Source organism: Lathamus discolor, chromosome 2 (genome assembly GCF_037157495.1).
Source record: "Lathamus discolor isolate bLatDis1 chromosome 2, bLatDis1.hap1, whole genome shotgun sequence".
Lineage (NCBI taxonomy): Eukaryota > Metazoa > Chordata > Aves > Psittaciformes > Psittacidae > Lathamus > Lathamus discolor.
The window spans coordinates 58973427-58997501 of record NC_088885.1 but is presented as its reverse complement, the minus strand read 5'-3'; the positions used below and the strand labels follow the sequence as shown (position 1 = coordinate 58997501).

Sequence of the window (24075 nt, the reverse complement as noted above, 5' to 3'; positions counted from 1 at the left end):
AGGCTTGGAGGACCAGTGGCTCTGTACAGGGGTATTTGGTGTTGCAGATGTATTGCAAACTTGGCTGTCAGAGCATGTGTGTATGAGCACGTACATACACATATGTATAGGTGGGTATTCCTGCAGGGAAGGGTGTGTATTGTTGTTGACCTGTGCTGTGCAGTTAGGGGGAGGATGTGTCTATTCTGGGGAAAGATGCTCCTCATGCATCCAAGGGCATTTGCATGGGTTGCTGGGGACATACAGTGGAGTTGTGTGCAGTGTGTCCTGTGCCAGTGCACGCAGCTCTGAACTTCTCTGTGTGTATGGGTTCTGTGTGCTGACCAGCTGGAGGGGAGGGTAAGGAGAGGGAGGGGATGGAGGGAGAGAGGGGTGGATGGAGGGCCAGAGGGATGATGGATAGATACAGGTTCTGCTTGTTACTACTCAGAGACCTTTGTTGGTCTGTGTAACTGCTCAGTGGGCAGAATACCCCTTGCATGCTCAGCCCTTAGAGGGGAAAGCTCCTGAGACCTGTTCTTCCTTTGCACTGCAAGACTTATATGGCTACCTAGTAGGCATTTCTTAACAGGATTGGAAGTCCTTGACCTATAAACCTTTAAGGTAGAGGCCAGCTGTTGGTAGTTTCTATCTCTTGCTAGCTCTAATTCAAGCATGACTGGCAAGCAGCCATCTGTGAAGAGCTGCAAGCCCTTGCAAGTCATCATAGTCTTCTGTCTTGAATGGTAGCTGTGGTAGATGGGTTGGATGGAAGATGACATCTCTCTCTAGGGTTCAGTGCTTCTTTGATTCATCCTAGAACCACAGATGCCATGAATCTGAACTTCCCCCTCACAGTCTTGTCTGTTCTGCTATCTTGAAAGGTCTCCTGGTCCATGCTGGTCTCCACACAGTGTCCAATGGAGCAGTGACAGCTGTCCCAGGCCAAAACTGTGCTGGGAGCATGCTAACAAGGGGTGGTTTGATGTTTGCATGACCGAATTTAGACCAATATTCTGGCCCTACACCATAGAGCCACAGGGACTGAGAGCAAAAAACAGTAGAAAGAGAAGGGGAAAAAAAACCAACCCAAACCCTAGCAAACCAAAATAAAAAACAATAGCAGAAACAAGACAGAAAGTGTAGGAGGAGATATGGGTTTATAGTGGTCTGGGTGTTTAGAGCAAATCCTGAGTGCCCTGGATGCCTTTGTCTCCCTTAACTTCTAAACCACCTGAGGCTATTCAGAACCCCTGAGGAGATCCTGGCAGGCTGGATGATCAGAGGATGGTGCTTGAGCCTCTGGAGAGAAAACCAGGAGCAGATCCTCAGCTTCTGCAAGCCCAAAGAGGGCCTGGGCTTAGGTATAGGTCCTTTAGGGACAATTAAGCCATAAACTCAGTTGCACAACCCACGTACCTTAGGTAAATACACACAGCTTCTCAACTAAAAATAAACCCTTCTCCCTAGCAAATAGGTTTATTTACTATAAAAACAAGCCATCTCAAAGGAAGCTGGAACACCTAGGACTCTGAGAAAGGATTGCCGATGGCCTTTGCTAATAACAGGTTTGTGTAAAAATCTTTCTTCTCCCACAAAATGCCCCATCTCCTTTTCCAAACCAGGGAAAGACAGGCTTTTAATTCATGGGTGAAAAAAAAGAAAAAGAAAAAAAAAAGCAGGTCTGATGGCATATGGCTGGGAATTTCACTTCATCCCCTTCCAGGTTTAACTTTGGGGTGGCATCAGGCTGCCCACCGTGCCTGAAATGTAATATTTGTGTACATAGAACAGAAATTTTAGGGTTTCCTGTTCTTTCCAAAAGGCTTTCATCTAGAGACTAAAATTACAGAAAAAAGGGGGAGAAAAAAAAAAAAAAGGAAAGAAAAGAGGAAAGGAAGCCAAATGCTTGTGGGGACAGGTTTGGGTTGTTTTTGTTTGGTTTTGTTTGTTTTAATATTTTGGGTCTGTGTCCCTCACTGCCTTAGCCAGAAGCAGCAGATGATGCACACATTCTGAGAGAGGGGTGCATGGAATCCCACTGGACTGGCTCAGCCCTGTCTCCCTGTGGCACAGGTTCATGTGGGGCTGTACCCATGTCACCCCGTGGATCAGAGTCCATAGCAGGTTCTTAGGCTCAGAGATATGCTTGGAAGGTGGGCGGGGGACAGATGACACTGTCTATATAATCTATCGTAGGGGTACAAGAGGAAGCTCACCCTCCATTAGCTAGCCTAAAGCGAAAAGTTAACCTTTTTAAAGGGAGAAAAAAAGGAATTTTGAATCTTTACACATAAACAGGAATACATTATTGCTAAAGAAAGTTTAGAATTGTATTAAATTTTTATCTTTTCATTTGCTAGGACTTTCTTTTGGACTATCAAGACTGCTAACAATCATACATATAGTAACCACATGTTTCCACTCTCCAGAAATGCTTGGCATGTCTATTATTCACTCTGATGCTCCTTAGTCCCTAATTCAACTCTTGAGATGCATCTCAGACACATATCTAAATAAACTGCATCTGGTTTATTTCAAGTGAACAAAATATAGCTGAACCATATTAGCAGATAACATATATCTGAGTACTACTTTTGACAGCTAATTGCATAGGGCAGGAATCAGATGGAAGTTAAACACATGACAGTGAACATTCCTTCCAGACTCTGGAAGCCTCTTTCCAATAAACATCTCTTTCCAGTCTCTACAAGATGGGTGGACACCACTACACTCTCCATACTCCCAATCAACTGTATTCTTTCTTCACAACATGCAGTTCTAGTTTTATTATATTTTTATATTTATTTATTATACTGGGTATTACGGCCATTTTTAGTAGCTGGAGGTACATTAAAGATCAGCTCTTTGGCACAAAGACAAAGCCAGTATTGGTCAAGCTTGTGAAGGTGCAGGCTGATTAGGAGAACAGCATAACCATCCCTGGTCACTCTGGTAGGAGTTACGCTGGAAACAGCTGTCTTTTGGCACTGCACTCTGAGGAACATGGCACTTGCTAATAATTGTGCAGGCTGAGGAAAATTGTGGACTTTATAAAACTGAGAAAGTAAAAAACAGCAAAGGGAAAAGGACAACGCTAAGTGGAACAGATGGGAGACCAAGGTCTTCCTGCTTCCAGAGGATGGTGGAGCTTTATTCAAAGTACTTATCTCTTCTGGGCTGGCTGCTTCCTGGTAAAGAGTTCATGAAGTCCATGCACAGCCAGGATCACATTTTCTGCTCAAAGAACCAGTTCTAGTGCATGTCTCTATGCCAAATCCAAGTCTGTGATGGAAGAATGATGTACAGAAACCACCTCAAAATCTCATTTCCCCTCTTGGGGGCAAGCAGGATTTCTGTACACACAGGTTCCTCCCGTGGTGTGTTGTCTTGTGTTAACCTGTGAAGCCATTTCTAGTCTGCTATTGCCAAGTAAACGCACTAGGAGTTGGTAGCTGCAAGGCAAAAGAGTGAACAGCAAATATCAGCTCAAAAATCGAGGTTCAGTGCTGATCCAGGCTACCTCATTTCTAAAGGCCCATGGATATGTCTGACATCTTAATTTTTCCCTTTGTAAAATACTGATTGAATGAATAGGGGGTGGAGAGGGAGGAAGGGGAGGAGAAATAAGCTGCAGAGCTGAACTGTGGAAGAAATCAGTGAATCTGAGATAAATCAATGTCCTCACTAAACCGAATAGGAATCTGCCAGTTCATACCAGGAAAAGAAGTGGTCCATGAAATGTACTCAGCAATGAGATGTACAAAAGAGGAAGAGAACCCAGGTACCCACTGCACTGCAGGAAATTTCGAATGCGTTTTCTTTATTTCAAAACAAACCTGGAGACTTTAAAGTGTGAACGATGATGAAAGTTTTGAGTCTCAGTCAAGTGGGATTTATCCAAAGATTTTTGTCAGTTTCTGTCCACCTGGATTTGAATCTTTGTAGTCTCACCTTGAATTCCAGGACAAAAGGAAATGTGGTTTGTGGCTTGTGCCCTGGTTGAAGAGGAAGTAGATGAGCATCCAAATCTTGGCTCTGCCACAGACTCTCCTTTGAGATTGGAGGCGAGGCGTTGAATATCCCCGTGCGTCAGATCCCAAGAATGAGGTCACAAGCCCTAACAGGCTTTCATGCCAGCTTGCATGATATTTCTATCTAAAAACATTAAAAAATAATAATCAAGGTGTCCCAAATTCTCTCTCAGCTTCCTAAAACACAGATCAATTACCTGTGGAGTGGAATAAATCATCACACTGGGCTGCGATCACACCCAGGCAGAGGCAGGATCCAAGCAGCCCTCTGCCAGGTGGTATCTGGCAGCTTCTGATGAACAGGAGTAGACATGGGTGAGCGCAGGACAAGATCCGATTGCATTAAGTGCATGCATACACCCCTTGATCTAAAGTGGGCCTGCATGGGAGCAGGGAGACAAGGCAAGGGGGAATAAATCAGTTTGGATTTTCAAAACCTCTTGATATTCATTCAGCATGTAATGCTCAATGTAGTACTGCTAACACCAACACCTTTCTTTCCTGGCACTGTTCCTTTCACTGTGATGGCTGTGTTTATGTGGCTGCATTATGATCCAGATCAGGAAGCCTCCTCCAAAAAGGCTCCTTCTCAGTTCAGTCAGTTGCACCCCTGGCCTGCTCATACTTGCATGCTAAAGGGAGTCTGAAATAGCAAATGAAGGCATTCTTCTTGGTGATAAGAAAACTGACCTCTGTGTGCACACACAGGCCCCCAGCACCTCTCTTAGCATAACTGAGTTCTGCTCAGCCCGTGTTAGACAAACTGTCTTACCAACCATACAGGCTTACAATGAAGTCACTCCTTTCCTTTGTCATTGAGATGCCCTGTAGAACCAGTTCAAAACATGACACACAGTTACAAGTCCATGGGAGTCCATTTTCCCTTTGTCTGAGAGGAGAGACATTACTGCTGCCTCTTCACCCCTTCCATCTTTGCCAGCCTTTGAGCTGGCAGAACAGTGCTTTATTAAGTCTCGTTCAAATCCAGGTACAAACTCAAAGTGTTGATGAGAGCAGGTTTGCAGGAAGAGGACCCCAGAAGGCTCCTTGGAGAAGCAGAGGCTGTCTGCCGAAGTGCACATGCCTATTTCTCATGGTTTAGAGAGCCATGAGAGGGAAGTATCCATGCATGCCCATAGCAATGGATGTGTCTCTCAAAGTCCTCTTCTGACTCTATCCACAAGCTGTAACACTGAAAACACTGAGGGGTGCAGGACAAAACCCCAGAGCAGAGGCACGAAACCCAGTTCTCAGGCTGCACAACTGTCTTTACTTGTTGCAGAGCTTGCGTAAGTGTTCAACACAAAGCAACTCCAAAGCAGCCGTGGGGCAAAGGCCTCTTTTCCTGTAACCTCTGTGGTTAAGAGCTTTCCTGGAGAGATGGGGCTCTCTAGTCCAAAGCGCTCCTTGTTGACTTGGGCCAGGGGTTTTAAGCAGGAGCTTTCTCCTTTCCCAAACATCCTGTACCACTGGGCCATCCACAGGGTTGTCCCAGATTTAAAGTTGCTCCATGTTGAAAGCTGCTACAATAGTCCCAGAAGATACTGGCTCTACAAGCAGATTCTGAGGCTGGGCAGCTGAGATACAGTTCTTGCACAAGTGCTTTTTGGTACTTTCAGACATAGGGAAGCAGAACTAATGGAAGAGATTTCAATCTCCTTTTTTGCCTTTGACATGCTAGGCAGTAAATAATTGTTTCTGGGAAATAACAACATATATTTAGATTCCCTCAAGCAGAGCTGAACGTGAATCTTTTCCCTCACCAGAAACAATTATGTAAGAAAGGCTGGACAAGTCTCTCCTCTTGATGACTGGATGATGAGCTTTCCTTATGATCTTCCCAAAACTACTGCCTCACTGTGGGCTTGTCCTTTTTCCTTCTTTGGAGTGACAAACCAAGCACAGACTTGAACACGCAAGATGACTGGATACAACATTACAGAATCAAGAGGGTTGGAGGGGACCTCTGGAGATCATCTAGGCCAACCCCCCAGAAAATATAAAAAAACCCCAAACAAACCAACCTGAAAAAAAGGGGAAAAAAAAAAAAGAGACATAATGTGTGAAGACTTTGAAGCTCCTCTTCTTTTCCAGTGTAAAAGACAGATGAATTACCCAGACCTCCCCTTCTCTCCTTGTCCAGCTCTGCACCTGCTGCATTCTAGGTAGGCTCTCACCAATCTTTGATAACTGAACCTTGAAGTCTACAGGGAGGAAACAATCCCTCCAAGGAGCCTCCATGTTGTTAGCTTGTGATGATACGTCCCCTGGGCAGGACTAATTCAAGGCCACACTTAGAATACTGTGTTCACTTCTGGACCTGTCACAACAAGGAAGACATTGAGGTGCTGGAACATATCCAATAAAGTGCAAGGAAGCTGGTGAAGGTTGTGGAGCACAAGTGTGATGAGGAATGGCTAAAGGAACTGGGGTTGTTTAATGTGGAGAAAAAGAGGCTCAGGGGAGACCTCATCACTGTCTACAGCTACTTGAAAGGAGGTCGTAGTGAGGTGGGAGTCAGTCTCTTCTTCCAAGTAACAAGCGATAGGACAAGAGGAAGCCGCCTCAAGTTGTGCCAGGGGAGGTTTAGGTTGGATATTAGGAACATTTTACTCCCTGAAAGGGTTCTCAAGCACTGGAACAGGCTGTCCAGGGCAGTGGTGGGGTCACCACCCTGGAGGAATTTAAGAGATGCGTAGATGTGGTGCTTAGGGACATGGTTTAGCGGTGGACTTGGTAGTGCCAGGTTAATGGTTGGTGCTGATGATCTTAGACGTCTTTTCCAACCTATATGATTCTGTGATTTTGTTGTTTCAGGCCAAGGTGTGCACTGCACACATAGCTACGTGCTATCCAGAAGACCTTTCAAGGAAACAAGGCCCTTTGTGCCCTGTCATATGGGGACCATCAGTTTTACTGCCAGTAGGTAGACTTGTTACAGATATAGTTGCACATCAATGCCATAGGTTGCCACTATTATTAAACTGAGGCAGCTCCCTGCCTGCAGAATCCCTTGTTTTCCCTCCAGGAAAGGCTAAGTCTTGCAGATCCAAAATACAAATACATTGTGAGGGACAACTGTCCCACACCACTAGAAATCCAAAGACAAGACAGATAGGAGACCTGGTGGTGTAATAACACAACTCAAGTTCTCTGTGGCAGTTAGAAGAGTCCTCCTGCCACCCAAATGGGTGCTTCGTAGAAACACTCCGAGTGAGATCACAGGGTACTGAAAGCTAGGGGTGGCTGCCCAGGGTTTATATTGCTCCAGGTTGCAACAACTTTGCCCCCATAAATATTGTCTGCAGGTGGGGCCTGGTGCATCTTAATTGCAAAGACCATGTTGCTCTTAATAGGTTTTTTCTTTTGGGTCTGTAGCAAGGGAAGAGGCAATAGGATGAGGTCCTCCATCTGGCTGAGAAGGGCAGACGCATATGTCCTTGGGTGATTAACACAAATCAAAGCCAGGCCCCAGTTTCTATATCATCAAAGGAGGAAAAGACTGGACCTAATCACTTTTCACCCTGGGCTCTGAAGCCTTTGTGAAAAAACAAAGCTTCTGAGCCTTAGCCAGACAATTAATTACATTAAAGCTAACACAGTACAGATTAAAGCTTTTTGTTCTGTCCCCCCCACCCCCACCCCATAAGAGGATCTAAAACTATCCATCTCCTTTGACTCCTGCAGCATGAAAGAGCAGATACACCTCAAAATGAAGATCAAGTTAGTCTGTTCTCAAATATCCATATAGCATTATCATTTCATGTATCCAAAGGCATCTGTATCTTAAAAATCACTGGATGACATCTCTTCTGCATAGTGGGAAGATCATTTACAAATTGCAAAATCCTCTGTCTGTGATCACCGACTCTAGCCCACCTCAGAAACAGTCTGGCAACTTGATGCCTTGTTTGTGAAGCACTAGGGTGAATTTTGGGGGTGTTGCAGAGGCGCTGCCACTGAAGATTCTTTCACAACATCTTAAAATGTTTCTGGGGAAAGGCTTAATGAGAATTCATTGTGCCTTTGGATTAGTGGACCACTTACAGATTAATTCGATCTAACTACTTTGATGTAAAGCTAATGATTGCTTTGGCTTTGAATATTTAAAGCCGTATTACTGCTGTGATTATTGACATCAAGGTGATTCTTCCTCTTGGCTGTGCTGCTTGGGATTAGGCAGAGATTTGCAACACAGAATGCATCAGTGAGCCTGAGTTCTATTGCCTGAGCAGCTCAGAATAGCTTTTTCCAAAGCCAGGACTTGGGTTCATGAGATATCTAAATGAAAATGTATTAGATTTCTTTCCGTTCCAGTCAAAGGCAGAGCTAATGCTGGCCTCAATCACAGAACCAGGTCTCAAAACAGGAACAAAGGCATATTTGCAAAACCCAGTGCTATGATTCCTCTGCTCTACCAAACTGACCATGGTAAAGAGCCCAAAGTCTGCTTGTCAGCCACATGCATCTCCTCAACCCTACCAACACTGTTCCTGACAATTAAGGAGAGAGATAAATACTAAAGGCTGACAGTCACATAGAAAAGAATTAGAAAATAGGGTGTGAGAGCAAGACCAGCTGGTGGACATCACCAGATCCCAAGGTAGGTAGGTGGTCTATAGTACAACAGAAGGAAATGCCTTTGCACGTATGTTTTTTAATGAGGTGTTAATTGGGCATTGGGTGGACAGGACAAAGAAGCAACTGAGGATGTGGCTTGAGGTTTTGGTTGATGCAAAGCAGGAGGCCTGGAATAAAATGAAAGCCGGGCTTTTATGGCCTCTTGCTGTCCTTTTGTCATTTGCAACAGGAGAGGGACACCAGGTGGGCAGGCAACTCTGCTCTGAAATCACTGCTAGCTTTAGGGAACCCTCCTTCTGCTGGTGATGTCTCTAGGTACTCCCAGAGTGCTGGCTGTAGAAAAGAGATCTCTAAGCTGCAACAGTGGAAGTGGGAAACATTCTAGCTTGTCTTCATCAGCCAGGCAACAGAGGGAGATGGGACAGCATGCCCACCCAGGAGTAGCTGAGTGGGTGCAGGATGGCTCAGCACACAGACCTGGTGCCAATAATTAGCACATCTGAAATTGATGAAAGAACCCAATGGGAGATGATTACTTTGCTACCCACATGAGAGAGCTTTCTCCCTTCCTTCTCCCTCCAGCTTTACATCTGGTAATGATTTTGCAGCTCAAAATAGAAAGGAAGTGGGAGAAAAAGGCTTAGTTGAGCTTAGGCCTATTTGAGGAGAATAGAGAGAGTATGTCAGAGGGAAACAAAGAAGTGTTGTTGGAAGAATGCTTTGTTTCCCGTACCACTGGTGTCATGCTGCAAAGGATCTTGGGACAAATCATGGTGGATGCTATCTCCCATACTTTGCCTGGTGATGGTAAGTGGGCTCTGGGTATATACAATAAGGGAGCTGTAAACCCATGACTAAGACTCTTTCAACCCTCCTGACCCTTTGGCATCTGGAGCTCTGGAGGAGAAGAAAGAGGCTGTGACAGCTTTGCTTCACAGCACCTTGTGTTAAAGATAGCCTAACCTGAAAAAAAATATATTGGGCCTTCTTCAGCTGCCTAACTATGTGTGTGGGACTAAGGGGAAGGGCTGGGTTTGAGCAGAGAGGAGTCTGGGCCCAGCCATGCAGTCTGGATTGCTGTGGGAACACTCACCATGCACCTTGGGGACCTTGGCTTTGAGGTGTCGCTCACACTTAGCCTTGGCTTTTAGCAGTAGGAAGATCTGCTCCTCTTTGGTAATGACATCATCAGCATCCACCTGCAGTGATGGGGAGAAATGAGGTTAAACCTCAGCATGTGAAGAGCAGCAGGACGCAAACTTATTAGATAATGTAGGTGATCCGAATGTATAATCTCTTTTGCATCATCAGTTTTGTCCACCAGCCTTACTCTATGTGCATCTTTGCTCGGCAGTTAGTGTCCCAGGCAACACCTCTTACAAGATGCCACATAGAATCATCCATGTACATGGCAAAGGAAGCACACGCTGCAATTATGCACATCATACACATGCACACACAGGAAGCCAGCAATTTCTGGGCTGGCTTGCCTCCGCTCGCAGGGACAAGACTACTATCTAAGAGGGAAAAATATTCTAGTAAATAATATTGTCCTTACTTCCTCTTAAGAATTGCAACCTGCCACCATCAACGCAGTGCTATTTCCATCTCTGCATGCAGGCAGGCCTTCAGCCTCTATAAGTCCAAGAACAAGTGCAGAGAGTGCTACCCCAGGCAGGGCTGTGAGCTGACAGTATCTGCCCCCCAAAACGGAGGCTCAGGGAAAACCTTGTGCACCATCCTGGGAGAATTAGATTTCTCACCCTGTAAGACCTCTACAGGTCAAAGAACAAGAAAAGGGGGGGCAGGGAGGGTCCTGTTTTACCCCCCACCGTTTGTTTCTTCCTGATATGAGATACACTTGGCTCTCAAAGGCACTCACTGCTCATCAAAATAGAGAAAAACAATCTTGCTTCATAAGGCTGGCACGTTCCCATCAGGAACGGCTGGCCTCAGTAATCTGGGGTGTACCACCATGGGGAAGGCTTGTTCTACAAATGTTATAGAGTATGGAGCTTTGATCTAATGCAATATGGCTGCTTTAATTTTCTGCTGCGCTTCTTGGGCACTTAGCTTGTACGTTCTGCTCAGGCATCTGAGACCAGTCCCACTGCCAGATAGAACTGAGATTAGGACGACTTCTTGCATGTCACTTTGCAGGAAGTCATGAACATTTCACTGCACCCATCCCAGGTGCACTGAGGTGATACTGCCTTTGTTCTTTTCTATCTCCCCACCTTCCCCTAAAAAAGCGATATACTTAACCTTCTCCCACATTCATTTTTTGCCCTAGATCTCCATCACCACCAGAATGGGTGATGCTGATCATACTCTGCAGGTGCTTTGCATCATGTAAGGGGGTGAGGAAATTTGTGGGCTATATTGTTCTAGTGTCAATCCTCCTTTTCAGGCTCTGACCTGCAGCACCTGACCACCCCTGTGAAACCTTTGAGGTTGGGTCCATCCCTGGTACTCTGCCAGTCATGGTAGAGTGTCTGTGGGAGAAATCCTCATACACAAGACTGCTCCAAAACAGTTCAAAGCAAAGAATAGCCATGTGTAACAACTTGTAGGGCTCCTGAATTAAGGATGTAGATAAGGCACTATGACCACTCTTCTCATTGTCTCCGTTTCCCTAATACATGTCTGTTTTGATTAATCAGGCTATAAATGCAATGAGAGGAGATGTTGCCTCTCTCAATTTGTAGAGAATTTAGCACACTCACTCACAAAAGCATAATGTAAGCAAGGGCTGCAATACTGGTTTATAGAAAGCAACTTTTATTTTCCTTTTATTTTATTATATTGACTGTGCTGGTGGGACTGGCCACTGTAAATATGCTATGCAAAACCTAGGGTAGTGCTTCACATCCTGATGGATGGAGCAGACTTAAACCTCAATGCATAGTACAGGCAGGCAAAGGAAAGATTACAAAACATTGTGGAGACAGCTGTGACCTGTAGATGAGAGGAAAACCTGTTGATGGGCTGCAGAGCCTGCTTATGGAGGTGGCTGCTCATTTCAATTCCTCTGAAGCATAGACTGAACGGGGTTATGACATTTTGCTGTACTCCCCCAAAATGCTGCTATTCAGAATTAAGGTTACTTCACTCAAGTTAATTCATTTTGGAAAGCAAGTAAGAAACTAGCTGAAGGCAAATCAGTTCTTGAGCAAGACTTATTACAAATGACATAATGAGGGTTAATGAAATCCAGCTTAGAGGTAAACTCAGATTCAATTTCCCAGAGTGCTCCTATGGAGAGGGACAGTGTATGTTTGAGCAGCTGGTGCAGCAATGGACACACAGATGGATAGCTAGATCTGATAACAGGATTCTGAGTAAAACAGAAGTTAGTTTTTCATGTCCTTGGAAAAAATCCACACTAAAAATCCTCCAGTAGTGGGAGTTGGTTTCAAAACTGCATTAACATTAATGTAAAACAAAACCATCCTTTTCCAGATGTTTGGCCTGTCCATATTTAAGGCAACATCCCACATTTAAACTCTTATTAGAAACATGAACCCTGTGGGTCAAATTCTGCTGTCATTTATACCTGCACAAACCCTGAGTGATTCCACCAAAGCTGGAGGAGTTATAGCCTGGATTTACGGTGGCCAGAGCAGAATCTGACCTTAGGCTTTTCAAATGATTCATCCCTTGCATGCTTAATCCTCAGGCTCCTTTGGCTGTGCTTTGAGAGTAGGGCTGCTCCCAGCTAGTAGGACATATGGTCTCCAGGCCAGGACAGAAAATAAGTTTTACTTCCCAGAAAGGGAGATAAAGTCACCGAGCACTGTCAGAACTGGGCAGAATGGCTGGGCCAGAGCTCTGAACCCAACCCTCAGGACCCAAAGGCTCCTCAGCTTTCCTGAGCCCTGGTTACTAATCTTAAATTTAGAAAACCTGCCAGACCCTTAAAAAAACAACAACAAAACCAAACACAACTCACCATTCTCTCCCTTCCCCCAGAACTTGTTCAAATGCTAAGAGGCATGTTTAGGACCTATCATTCTGTGTTTTTCCTGGGTCAAAAAGGCTAAAACATGTACGTAAACAGCTATATGAACAAGAATAGATTATCATTCGGTCCTGCAACTTGAAGGAGACAGCTATTCTCAGGAGACTTAAGGAAACTATGCAGCCTGGTAATGCTGTTCCTTTGGTCCTGAATCATAGAATGGTTTGAGTTGGAAGGGACTTTAAGAACCATCTGGTTCCAATCACCCTGCCATGCACAGGGACACCTTCCACTAGACCAGGTTGCTCAAAGCCCCATCCAGCCTGGCCTTGAGCACCTCTAGGGATGGAACAACCACAACTTCCCTGAGCAACCTGTTCCAATATCTCACCACCCTCACAGGGAAGAATTTATTCCTAATATCTCATCTCAGTCTCCCCTCTGTCAGTTTAAATCCATTCCCCCTTGCCCTGTCCCTACCTGCCTTTGTCAAAAGCCCCTCTCCAGCTTTCTTGTTGGCCCCTTTAGGCACTGCAATGCTCTAAAGTCTCCCTGGAGCCTTCTCTCCAGGCTGAGCAACCCCAGCTTCCTCAGCTTGTCTCCTTAAAAGTGCTCCAGCCCTCGAAACATCTCCATGGCCCCTGCCTCTACCCCTGTTAAACCTTCTTCTGAGGCATTTCAATGCATTAACCAAGCTGGAAGCTCTCCAGGGGCAGAAGATTCAGGCACATACTGCCAGATGAGATACCAAAATGGCTCAGACTTGGGTTCAAGGGACAGGAGTTAGGATAGAGCAGAGAATCACAGCTGGAAACCATACAGCAGCTTCGGACTTGTTGGCTACTAGAACAATTTTGACTGTTCAATACCACTTTCTCCTACGCATCTGATTTTCTTGCTCTGGATATTCCAATCTTAAGGCAATGCTTCCTTAGTCACCCTTTTTTCCTGGCTGCCAAAAGTTAGATGAAAGCCACAAGAACATTTTCTTTGCAACACAGATGCACTCATGATATTAGACTTACTCGGATCTGGCTCAGCAAAACTTTAACAAATAGTCTCAACACCTGATCCAGAAATACTGTGGGACATCCTTGCTAAAGTAATTAGCAATCATGTATGCCAACTTCTTGGAATCTGAATGTCCCTAGGCAGAGAAATAAGTGGCTTCATTTTCAGATGTGCTGAGGTACAGGCTGCAGGCATTCATAACAGGTGGGAGCTAATGCTCATGAAGCAGTCACTACTTTGTAGTGGATTTAGATCCCTTGGGTTGGGAGAAATGTGGTCAGAGATGTGTCTGTAAGACACTCAACAGTGCAAAGCTGATTAGTCACAGATTTGCAGAATTCGAAACCTGTGAGGCACAAGATGAAGAGAAGAAGGTCTAAAAGGAATAGGAAAAAGCATGTAAGCCAATCATAACAGGGGATTCAAAATAGGATTAGACAAATTAATAAAGAAAAATATTCATCAGTAGCTGTTAAAAACTGCAGCTTGGATGCAAATGTCTCACGCAGAAATTTTCAGTGATCAGCAGTCTTAAACTGCTGATCACCAAAATCTGGAAGGTGACATCTGTAAGAGCTGTCTCTTTCTCTAAGCATCCTAAACTAGCAGCTTCTAAGGATTGTCTGTTTGGACAGAAGACTGACTGAATAAGGCTGTTTTCATATAAACCTATAGGTTGTTTTTCTAAATCTAAAGAAAGCTTGTGCATTCTGAGCATGCAGGAACATAAACATACATCCAGGGTTTGGTCTGATTTTACATGCTCAGCACAATCTGCATTCTCTACGCCTGCTGCTCAGGACCATGAAGCAGTAGATAAGGGGTGCTAGAAGTGCTTCGTTCAGGTGAGCACTGCAGCCACAACTTGCAAAGGCATGCATATTCAGTATTTCACTCACCTTTAATAAAAAAAAACCCTGCTATAAGCCTCCTTACCTGCAGCCCCAAACCTTTCATGCTGGAGACACTGATTACCCAACAGAAAAGAACAAATACCATATGTACTTATCAGTACAATACCTGCCCTGCTGGCCAACTGGAAATATTCAGGATAAGATCTGCCAGTCTGAAGTCTCTACCCAGAATTCCCGTTATAGTCACTGAGTATTTAGAAACACAGATCAGCTGAAATTCATTCCATCCTCAAACCACCACCTAAAATACATCAGATCAGCTGTGGGGATTCTCTCTTCTCTCCCTCTTCCCCCTTTTATCCCCTTTAGGCAGCTGACAACTGCAGTAATTGGTACCACTAACAAGACTGAGATCTGTGGTGTTTAATTGCAGAGCTTCAGCTGGCATGAGCTCTAGAAGCAAGAAAAGCATCTGTGGTAGGTCAGAAGTAGTGTCACAGGTAGGTGTATCTCCCAAATCCATCTATTTTGAAGTATGAGATCAAGGTCATTGTGCCCCTGCAGAAGTTAATCACTCTACAAGAACTGACAGCAAATTCCTTTTCATGAGTCCTCACATAAATTTTTTCAGTGTAAGTTCCTGTGCTGAGATTACTTGGCATCATGTTTATACATGCTGGAAGTATTCAGGCTGGGCACCTCACAGCTAAGTGCCAGCTTTACATTTCAGTCCTGCTGCTTCAGACTAGCTACAGCTGGAAGAGATGGGGCTCCTTTCTGGCTTCCCCAGCTTTGCGATCAAAGCCCATCTGCTACTCTTTCTCAATGGTTATCACCTCTCAGTTTCCCAGCGCTGTTTTTTGCCAGGAAAAAAATGAAAGTGTGTTTGTTTTTTTTTCTCCCCCTTTTTCAGAGAAAGCAGAAATGCAGAGCAGGAAGCAGGCCAAGCAGGGAAGGGTAGAATGACAATGCTATCTAGAGGCTGTTAAATCAGTTTTGGTCCAGCTTTGCCTCACCCCCCCCCCCCCTTCCCTTTACCCCCAGAGGAGGCCATGGGGTATTATGATAATGTTTTCTGGTATTTCCATTTCATTGGCTAATCTCCCAGCCGCTAAAGTAAACCCCAAATCTCAACGGGGAGGTCATATTCATCCTTGTTTATGGGACTCATTTTCAGAAATAACACTATCCTTTTTGTGAAACTTCCCTGGCAGCATCTCAACAAATAGTTGAAGGCAAACAGATTCCTTGGTTGGGGTGGAGAGCATCACAGCTGTTTGACAGGCCCAAGGTAAGGGATGGCTGGTGATCACCATCTTGGACAGCAGTAGATGAGGTAATTGCTGGGTGTGAAGCAGAAAGAGGGTGCAGGCAGGAGGGAAAACTGGGAAAAGAAGGAAAAGGTGAAAATGAAAGCATCAGTGCCAGTGGAAAAGGGAGGTGGGTCCGAAGGCTGGGGGAACAGGGTGGGACATTGCTGGATCATGGAGGTCACACTCCAAACCAGTCCTGCTGATTTTGGTGATCACCTCTGGAAGGTGTGATGTTACTGCTGTCTTTTTATGGAGTGAACCTGATGGACTGGTGTGGGGACACAGATACCATCATTTAGTCATCTTTGGGGAGTGTGACAAAACTTCTTTATGCTTTTCCTCTAACAGTGCCTGGGTGAAGGGACCAACTGAAACACCAAATGAATCAATAGAAGATCGCAAACCAAGTCCTTTTTCTGCAACGGAGACTGCAGTTGAACTGAGGGTACGAGTGGGAAGGAAATAAAATTAGAGCTTTATTTCAGCAGGAACAACTCCTCTCCTACACTCTGTAAGGGTCAAGATAGCTGTTAGAATTAGAAGATTAATGTAACCTAACACAAGACCTGCACCTGCTACAGGTGAGCATACCTCTGCTTATATCACAGCATCAGGCTGGGCTGGAGACAATGTGTTGATGCTAGGCATGCAGACAAGGCTGCACGACTAAATGCCATGGAGTAGGGATTCACCTGCCTTTGGCAGGAGCTGATGTGGCCATCACCCTGGGCTGAGCCAAAACTGTGTCAGTCAGGAGCTCATGGCAATGGGGAATTGCTCAGAAGCAGGAAAAGGTGGCAATGTCGAGTTAGCTGGCAACACAAAGCATTGCATGAGGTTGGTCAGTAGTGGGGTGGCAACATGGGATGGCGTAGAACTGAGATCCAGATCCCTGGGTTTTTTTTAGTAAATGGAAATACCTTCCTTTAGATGAGAGAGGATGGGTTCTCTTGATTCTTTTATGATTGGGCTTAGATACCTAGTTTGTCTCCTTTGATTTCCTATATGTTGCAAATGAGTGCTCAAAACCTGCACCTCCTGGCCACCAGCTCCTGCTGGTTTATTCAGGTCCAGATGAACCCTGGCAAGTATGGAAAGACCAGGGATTTGTATGTGCTCTCTTGGACAAAATGTACCCTATGCAATCTCTGTTACTGGGTCTGCTGCCAGTCCTATAGCAAAGTAGGATCTGTCAGGCTGTAACTCAACTGGTGATTAACTGTGCTCTGTGCCTGGCTGTTTCTCACAGAAGAAATACAGGTATGCTTGTGATTTGCTGGATTTGCATGCTGGCTTTTGCAGACACTCAGGACACTTGCTCCCTGGCAAGCAAAACTCCTCGTTGGGTTCAGAAGGAGATCGTGACCCCACCACTTGACTCTGGAAGTTGGCATTTCAGGCAAAACACATCCCTCGCCCTCTAAAAGCTCCTCTGGGCTTGTGCTTGGACTGTAAGGGTCTCGCACATCATATTTCAGCCACGGCTTACAGCATTTCCCTTGTGGAGAAACAGTGTAGGGTAAATACAGATAAACTGTGTTTACTCTTTTCTGATTTGGGCAGTGCTGGATTTGCTCACTGCCCAAATAATCTAATTCCCTTTCTTAATTTCCTGCTACCTCTGCACTTCTTACCTTCTGCCTGCACGTTGTCAGTGCCTTGGCATAAAAACCATAAAGAAAAAAGAAGGCGGCAACTAAGTCCATTGCGGGGCAATTTGTTGCAAAGAGGAGCTAACTGAGGGGGGCAAGCAGGGAGTGGTACTTGTTCTGCCCTGAGGGATTTAATTTAACTGAATAGGCATTATTTCCAACATTAGGGGGGAAAAATAGTGTGGTTTGAAACCTATTTCCTTTCAGGTTAATGCTGGAAAGATTTAAAAATAAATAAAGCCAAAGTACCAGCTGGCCCAGCCAGAGATACAGCAGTGAAAGCAGCAGAGACATGATCCACTGCCAGCAGCTAATCGCAAAAGCTATGGAGCTGTGGTTTGCTCAGAACACCAGAGTGGTGAAAAGGATGGGAAGAGGCAGGTTGTTTTGTAGCAGGAGACCCTGGACTCATGGACAGGCCAGGCCCAAACAGGAGAAAGCAGATTTGAAGCCACTTCTGCTGCTGGGTCTGCAGCTTGTGTGCGCTGCTGCAGTGGGACTAATGTCTTTTCCCTTCTGCCAGCTGCAGATGCTTTGCTCAGTGCATGCTAATGTAGGGGTATGACAGCAGCAAAGTGTGTAAGTCTTGGGGGAATAAGCATCAGATTTACCCACCTGTTGTGGGACCAGACGTAAGACTAACAGGAGCTCCTGTTTTTATCCCTGAGCTCTACTGTGCTTGCCCATGGGCACCCAATATGACCCATAACGATGATGCAGCATGGCAGGAATTCAGTTGTGAGAGCTTGGGCAGGTGAGTGCTGACCTGAGCTCTCTGTGTTGCTTTCCTGCCACTTGAAGCAAGGTGTGCATTCTGCCCCTCACCACATCCTACTTACAGAGGATGGGAATCAATCTCAAAAGACATCTTACTCCTTTTAAAGACTGAGCCTATAAACACCAGAATGGGACAATCAGATCAGGAGAGCTTGAAGACAGAAGGGTGAAAGGATGTGGAGAACCAAGAAGCACCCAGATGAAGAAGAGGATGGGGAGAAAAGGAATTGATGTGAAGGAGGAGGAAGAGCTTGGTGGATCCTGATGAAATAGGACTCTAGCCACAAGCTGGGGAAGCACTGAGAGGTTAATGCACAAGCTGCTCTGCCCTCTACCTGTTTTTCCGAGTCTCCCAGAGGGTAAATGAAGTTGGTGGTTTTGATTTAATCCCTTGACCACATCACCCAAACCACAGCCTGCTCCAGAACAGCAGGAGGTCTCTGCTCTGGCTAGCAGGTCTCAAGGACCCTGCACTGCAGATACAGAAAGCTGAATAACCTCATGCTGTTTTCAGGATTGTCTCAGCCCTTCCCACAGCTGTCCTCACCAAGCTGGCTGGTCCCCACTCTTCATCCTGCCCTCAGACCCAGACCTTCCATGTCTAGGAGGTGTCTACATGCTTTTGAGAAGCTTTCCTCCCTGTTTTGCAGTGCCTCATTGCCCTGTAAAGAGTAGGATATAGTCCTGCCCTCAATCATAAATCCATCCTCTCAACCCATGAATAATAGAGACTAGGACTCAGCATGGTTCTCCCATGACTGCTGTAAAAAGAGAAACACCAGTGAGTGGAAAGAGGAAATGTCGTCAGGGAAAGATGTTGGGCAGAATTGGGAATGTTACATTCTGTCACTGTTTCTTGCTGAATAGTACAGTCTAAGTTGGTCTCCTTGATGCCCTTCCAATCCCATTTGCTCTCACTTTGCCTTGGGGAAGCCTTGTCATTCAAACAGAACAAGAAGAGTGGGAAGAAAATCTACCTGGGCAAAGCACAACTTTCAGGTTCATGATAATTCATGCCAGAGGAAATTAACGGATTTGAATGTGGATGACCACTGCATTTATGACCATATAGTAAAATATTTCTTTGGGATGGAATGTTACCATGACAGCTACAGAAGAGGACCTTTATCATCCTTGATACTTCTAAACCGAATGGGTCCACATATCTCCAGATCTCTCTGTGGAATGAGACAAACCCTACCCTTTTCAGCTGGATTTCCAAGCTTGAGACCAACTGAACTCGAGGACTGTCCCCTCTGCCTAGACCAAGGCAGGGGCTGCAGGCTTAAGCTTGAAAAGCAGGTCTGTGCTCTCTGACCTGCTGGAGAGATGCAAGATTGCTCCTTGATGACTACTGAATATTATGCTTGACCCTCCTGAAACTTGAAGGTCCCCTTCTTTGTAGATGGAACCCTATGTCTATGCTCCATTCCCTTGTTGAAATATGGAGGACCATGAAACAAAGTAGAAGTCACTCTGATATTGTGATTTAATTTGTCTTTGCTCACACCTAATCCTTTCTCTCATCTTCAAGGGATGAGAAACAGAAATGTGCTGTAACCCCCCCGCATTTCCTAGCATGTAAGCCTAGCTACAATGCTGGCTTCTTTCTTCCTCGTTTTGCCTTGTACTTTGACAGCAGATGGTTTGTTTTAGTTTCATACCTTGCTATCTACAATGATTGTTTCACCATTATCAAGGATACAAAGCTTGATTTTTGCCCTTTCTTTTCCCTCTCACATTTAATTTAAATTCGAAGAGGGGAGATTTAGATGAGATCTGAGGCAGAAGTTCTTCCCTGTAAGGGTGGTGAGGCCCTGGCACAGGTTGCCCAGAGAAGCTGTGGCTGCCCCATCCCTGGCAGTGTTCAAGGCCAGGTTGGATGGGGCTTGGAGCAACCTGGTCTAGTGGAAGGTGTCCCTGTCCATGGAAGGGTGGTTTAGAACTGGATGAGCTTTAAAGTCCCTTCCAACCCAAACCATTCCATGGTTCTATGATTTTATGATTTTTTCTTGCAAAACAAGAGTCCAAAAGGGGTACGTAAGGGGTTCTCTTGTTAAAATGGACACCTTTTTCCTCGTTCCTATGTGCCTATCACAGATACAAGGAGTATCAAGGTACAAGGATCATCTGAGTACAGGCCCTATGGTCCCAAAATTGTTTAAGAAAGTCTATTTCAGTTATGTGAGAGATGACATCACTCAGAGCAACAGATGCATTTTCCTTGATTCTTTATGGGAGAGTCCAACTCCTTCCCCTTTGTCTTCCCTTTTGCACCTCTCAAAACCAATTCCCTCTTTCAGTTTTCTCTCTGGTTCTCAAAGCTTCAGGCACTGGTTTGGTTTTTTGTGGTGTTTTTTTGTTTTTCTTTTTAATTTTTTTAAAATCGTTTCTAGGAACACCCTCCCTGGATGAGGGAGTCTTTTGCTCAAGTACTCGGAATTTTCCTCAGACGAGACAGATGGTTGCAGTCAGCTGGGCCAAGGATGCAAACAGATTTGTTTTAATGGACTCTGCCACATATTCCCTTGTCATCCTCCCACAGTGGAAAGTACTGATAAGAAGTGCAGGAGAAAGATCTGTATCAAATCATGAAAGGAGAGCTCTAGAAAAAGAGTACTTTTAACTATTTCTCACACCAGCAGCAAAAGAGCCGGGGGTTGTAAAGCACAATATGCCTTGTGCGAGTGTGCTTGGGAGGAGGATGCAACAGCCTTTATTCAACTCTCCAAACTGCACAGAAATGGGATTCTCTCCATTTCACAGCTAACTAAAATTGCTTGTTTGAAACCAGGTCAATAATATTAAAGCTGAAGAATGAAAGACTCCCAGTGGAGTGTCTAATTGAAAGGCATTTAAGGCGACAATTATAAGCAAGGTCTATGAGTAAACACCTGCTATTAAGTAGAAAGAATTATTACCTCTATTAGGTAGTGATACAAGCAAAAAATATTCTGGTGACTTTGATCTATGAGTACTAAAAATAGGAGTGCCACTGTCACAGCTCACTAATCTTTAGATGATCAATATTAGGCAAAATAGAGATTCACATATAGAAATAACATATTGCATATACTCATCCAATAACACAGATATGAATATATTTTTCAAATCAAGCCAAAACAATCTTTTCCTACATTGATGTGTGCATGTGTGTGTGTATGTGACTTGCAAAAAATCACCTCAAGAGACAGAGGTTGCGATACCCTCCTCTGCACCTGAGTCAGATCTGTCCTGAATATGAAGGCAGAGAGTGAGAGTGGGAATTACTTACCTGAAGATCAGTTAGGTATTTAAAACCCTTTGTTGACTAAATAATGTTGAGTGGTTTTGGAGTGTAGGGGTGGGGAGGAGAACACTGTTCTCAGAGTTTGGCCAGTCCTCCTGGCTTGAATTGTGATTTGTGGCCTAAGGCAAAAATATCATAGAACTGTAGCATTACCGTTGGACCACTGAAAAACTCAAGACAGTGCTGAGGAGCATCTAGAAATAAGGGAGGTTGATCTGGACAAAAGAGGTAGAGTGACAAAGAGCAATGCCAGGCTATAAATTGAAGTACATCATGCTCTAGGGTCTGCTCACTTCATGGACTAGATCTCCATATAAAGGTACTACATTGAGGACATCTCTTCTTCAGCATTGGAATCCCGTTATATCCCACCTGCCCTTGTATTCCTGCCATGTTCCTCATAGTTCTTAAGCCTAGAATGGCCCAATATTGCCAGTCAATAAGATGCAGAGCTAAGTCCAAGTTCAGGCAACCTATAAGGTCACTTAAAGGAATAGGGCCAGGACTTGGGAGCACATGCTCCTTGGTTTAGCTAATGAATCACAGCTTACCACCTACAGGGCACAGCATTTGCCTAGAGGCAAAAAAAGCCTCAGCTGGGGGTCCCAAATGATCTTGTCTTACTAATTTGACATTGAACTCTGAATATGTTTAGTACCTACATACCTTTGCAAATCTAAGCTTTTTAGGTAATTACATCTGCATCATTGGGAGTTTGAAAAGTGAGCAGAAGTGGCAGCCTTACTGCCTCAGTTTCCCCCAGGCACATCAAGCCTTCTCATATTTCCTACCATTATCTGTTTTGACTACCTCTGTCTTTCCCGTGGATGTATGTCTCACCAGGAGATGGGGTGGTGGCAGGAGAGGAAAAGACAGATTTCAGAGCAGACAGCTACGATGAGTGGTAACAAGCTGTAAAAACATTAAGCTCCCTTCCATTGGTGTCAGGGGGAGCTCTGCTTGCAATGGGAATGAGAAAACAGCTTCTGCAGTCTGAATTGCTGCTCCACAGCCTTCCATTGGCAAATCATTAGCCTGTTTTGCTCAAAGGCTTGACTGAATTTCCAATGGAGCTGCTCCAGGCTGTAATTGATTTCTCTTTTGTGCCCTGCAGCTTAGAGACCTGGGACACCACAAAGCCTTTAGGTCAGACTAACCTCCTCCTTTTCAGAGCCCTGTGTGCATTTTGCTCTCTCAGTGCCAAACATGCAGATGTGTCCAGCCTCCAGCGACTCCTCAGCCAGAGACACACATAGATATATCAGAGACACAACGCTGAGCTGGCTTGGTGCAACCCTCTGTTCTTCTCTCCTATTTGAGGAAGAAGTCAGCTGGAAGCTAAATTCATTTTTCCCATCTTTGATGTCCATACAGGGGCTTAGTGGATGCTCCTGAGATGTTTCTGCTGCAACTGGTTAATACCACATCCCTCAGTCTCCTGTCCCATTACTAGGGTTTGGGATTTACTTGTGCCAGGTCACGTCTGCTAGTGGGATGCTACCGCATATGGACCACAGAGAGATGAGGAATTTGTGCCCTGTGTATGCTGTGCCAAGGCTGTGGGCCAGGCAGGTACGGGCTGAATGCCATCTCCCCTCTCTGCACTGCGTGTGCCAGCAGCCACAGCCAAAAGCAGAGACACCTTGGTGGCTCAGATAGCTCACAGCAAAACAGCAGTATCTGTTCTCCCTGAGGTACATCTTCACATACCCTCCTGTGCGGGACATGCTGATCAGCATGTCTGGCAGCTGAGGTCAGGTACTAGTGACTGATAGCAACACAGGGTTAAGCCACAGCAAGGACAAATGCCAGCATGGGTTTGGTCGGGAAAATAGGCTCTCAGTAGGGGCAGCTCACATGGCAGATGTCAGGCTGCTGTGACTATGTGGTCCCAAAAATATGCATCAATGGCTTCATATCACCTAAATTTAGAGGTCAGCACAGAGAAATAATTATTTCCAGAGGGCAAGAGATCACCTCTCAAACTAAATATCACCTGAATAGGCGGGCCTGTTAAGGCTTGGCTGTTGGCTATCCATGTGTCTGAGCATCTCTGCAGCCACAGGAAGGATATCAGTTAAGGATGTTGTCTAGGGCAGAGGTGTTCTTTCAGCCAAGTGGCAGACAATTGCACTTAGAAAAGATGCTATGTGCCTGTGTGGTGAAGCAAACTGTCCTGCACTATCCTCTACCCCTAAGGTGAATGGGACAATCCACATCCTTGCTGTCAAACTCTTGCACTTTCTAAAAGAGGATGGCTGCACCCAAACTATCATGTGGGAATGATGCCTGATGCACAGTGGCTGAGCTAGGGAGAGGGCTTTTTCACTCAGGTGAAAAGCATCCAAGGAATGATGCTTGGCATTTAGTTTTTAAAACAGTCATGAACCCAGACTCGGGAACCTTTCCAATTTAGACATAAAGTTATAGCAGTAGCCACTGATTTTTCAGGGTTGAAATCAGAAGTGCAGGGTCCAAAAGGAGGAAGCTGTGAAGTCTGGGCTAGGCTGATTTGGCCTCTGTTGAAAATATCTTTGGTACATGGAGCCTCGCCCTTCACTACAAGTTCTTCTCACAAGACATATGTTCAGAGCTACAGTGGAACCAAGATCTGCAGGTACCTA

At 45.1% G+C, this 24075-nt stretch overlaps 1 protein-coding gene and 1 long non-coding RNA gene across 2 annotated transcripts in view; one reads left to right on the top strand and one right to left on the bottom strand.

The window, feature by feature from the left end:
• PTH1R (parathyroid hormone 1 receptor) overlaps window positions 1–24075 on the bottom strand; it is a 114713-nt gene that overhangs the window by 43779 nt on the left and 46859 nt on the right. Inside the window, exon 5 of the mRNA XM_065666978.1 lies at window positions 9688–9793. Within this exon, the coding sequence (XP_065523050.1) occupies window positions 9688–9793 (106 nt within the window). The remainder of the gene's footprint in view (window positions 1–9687; window positions 9794–24075) is intronic.
• LOC136009226 (uncharacterized) lies at window positions 14832–16149 on the top strand. Its single transcript, XR_010610413.1, has 3 exons — window positions 14832–14920; window positions 15635–15711; window positions 16082–16149. It is a non-coding gene; the product is annotated as an uncharacterized LOC136009226 (long non-coding RNA).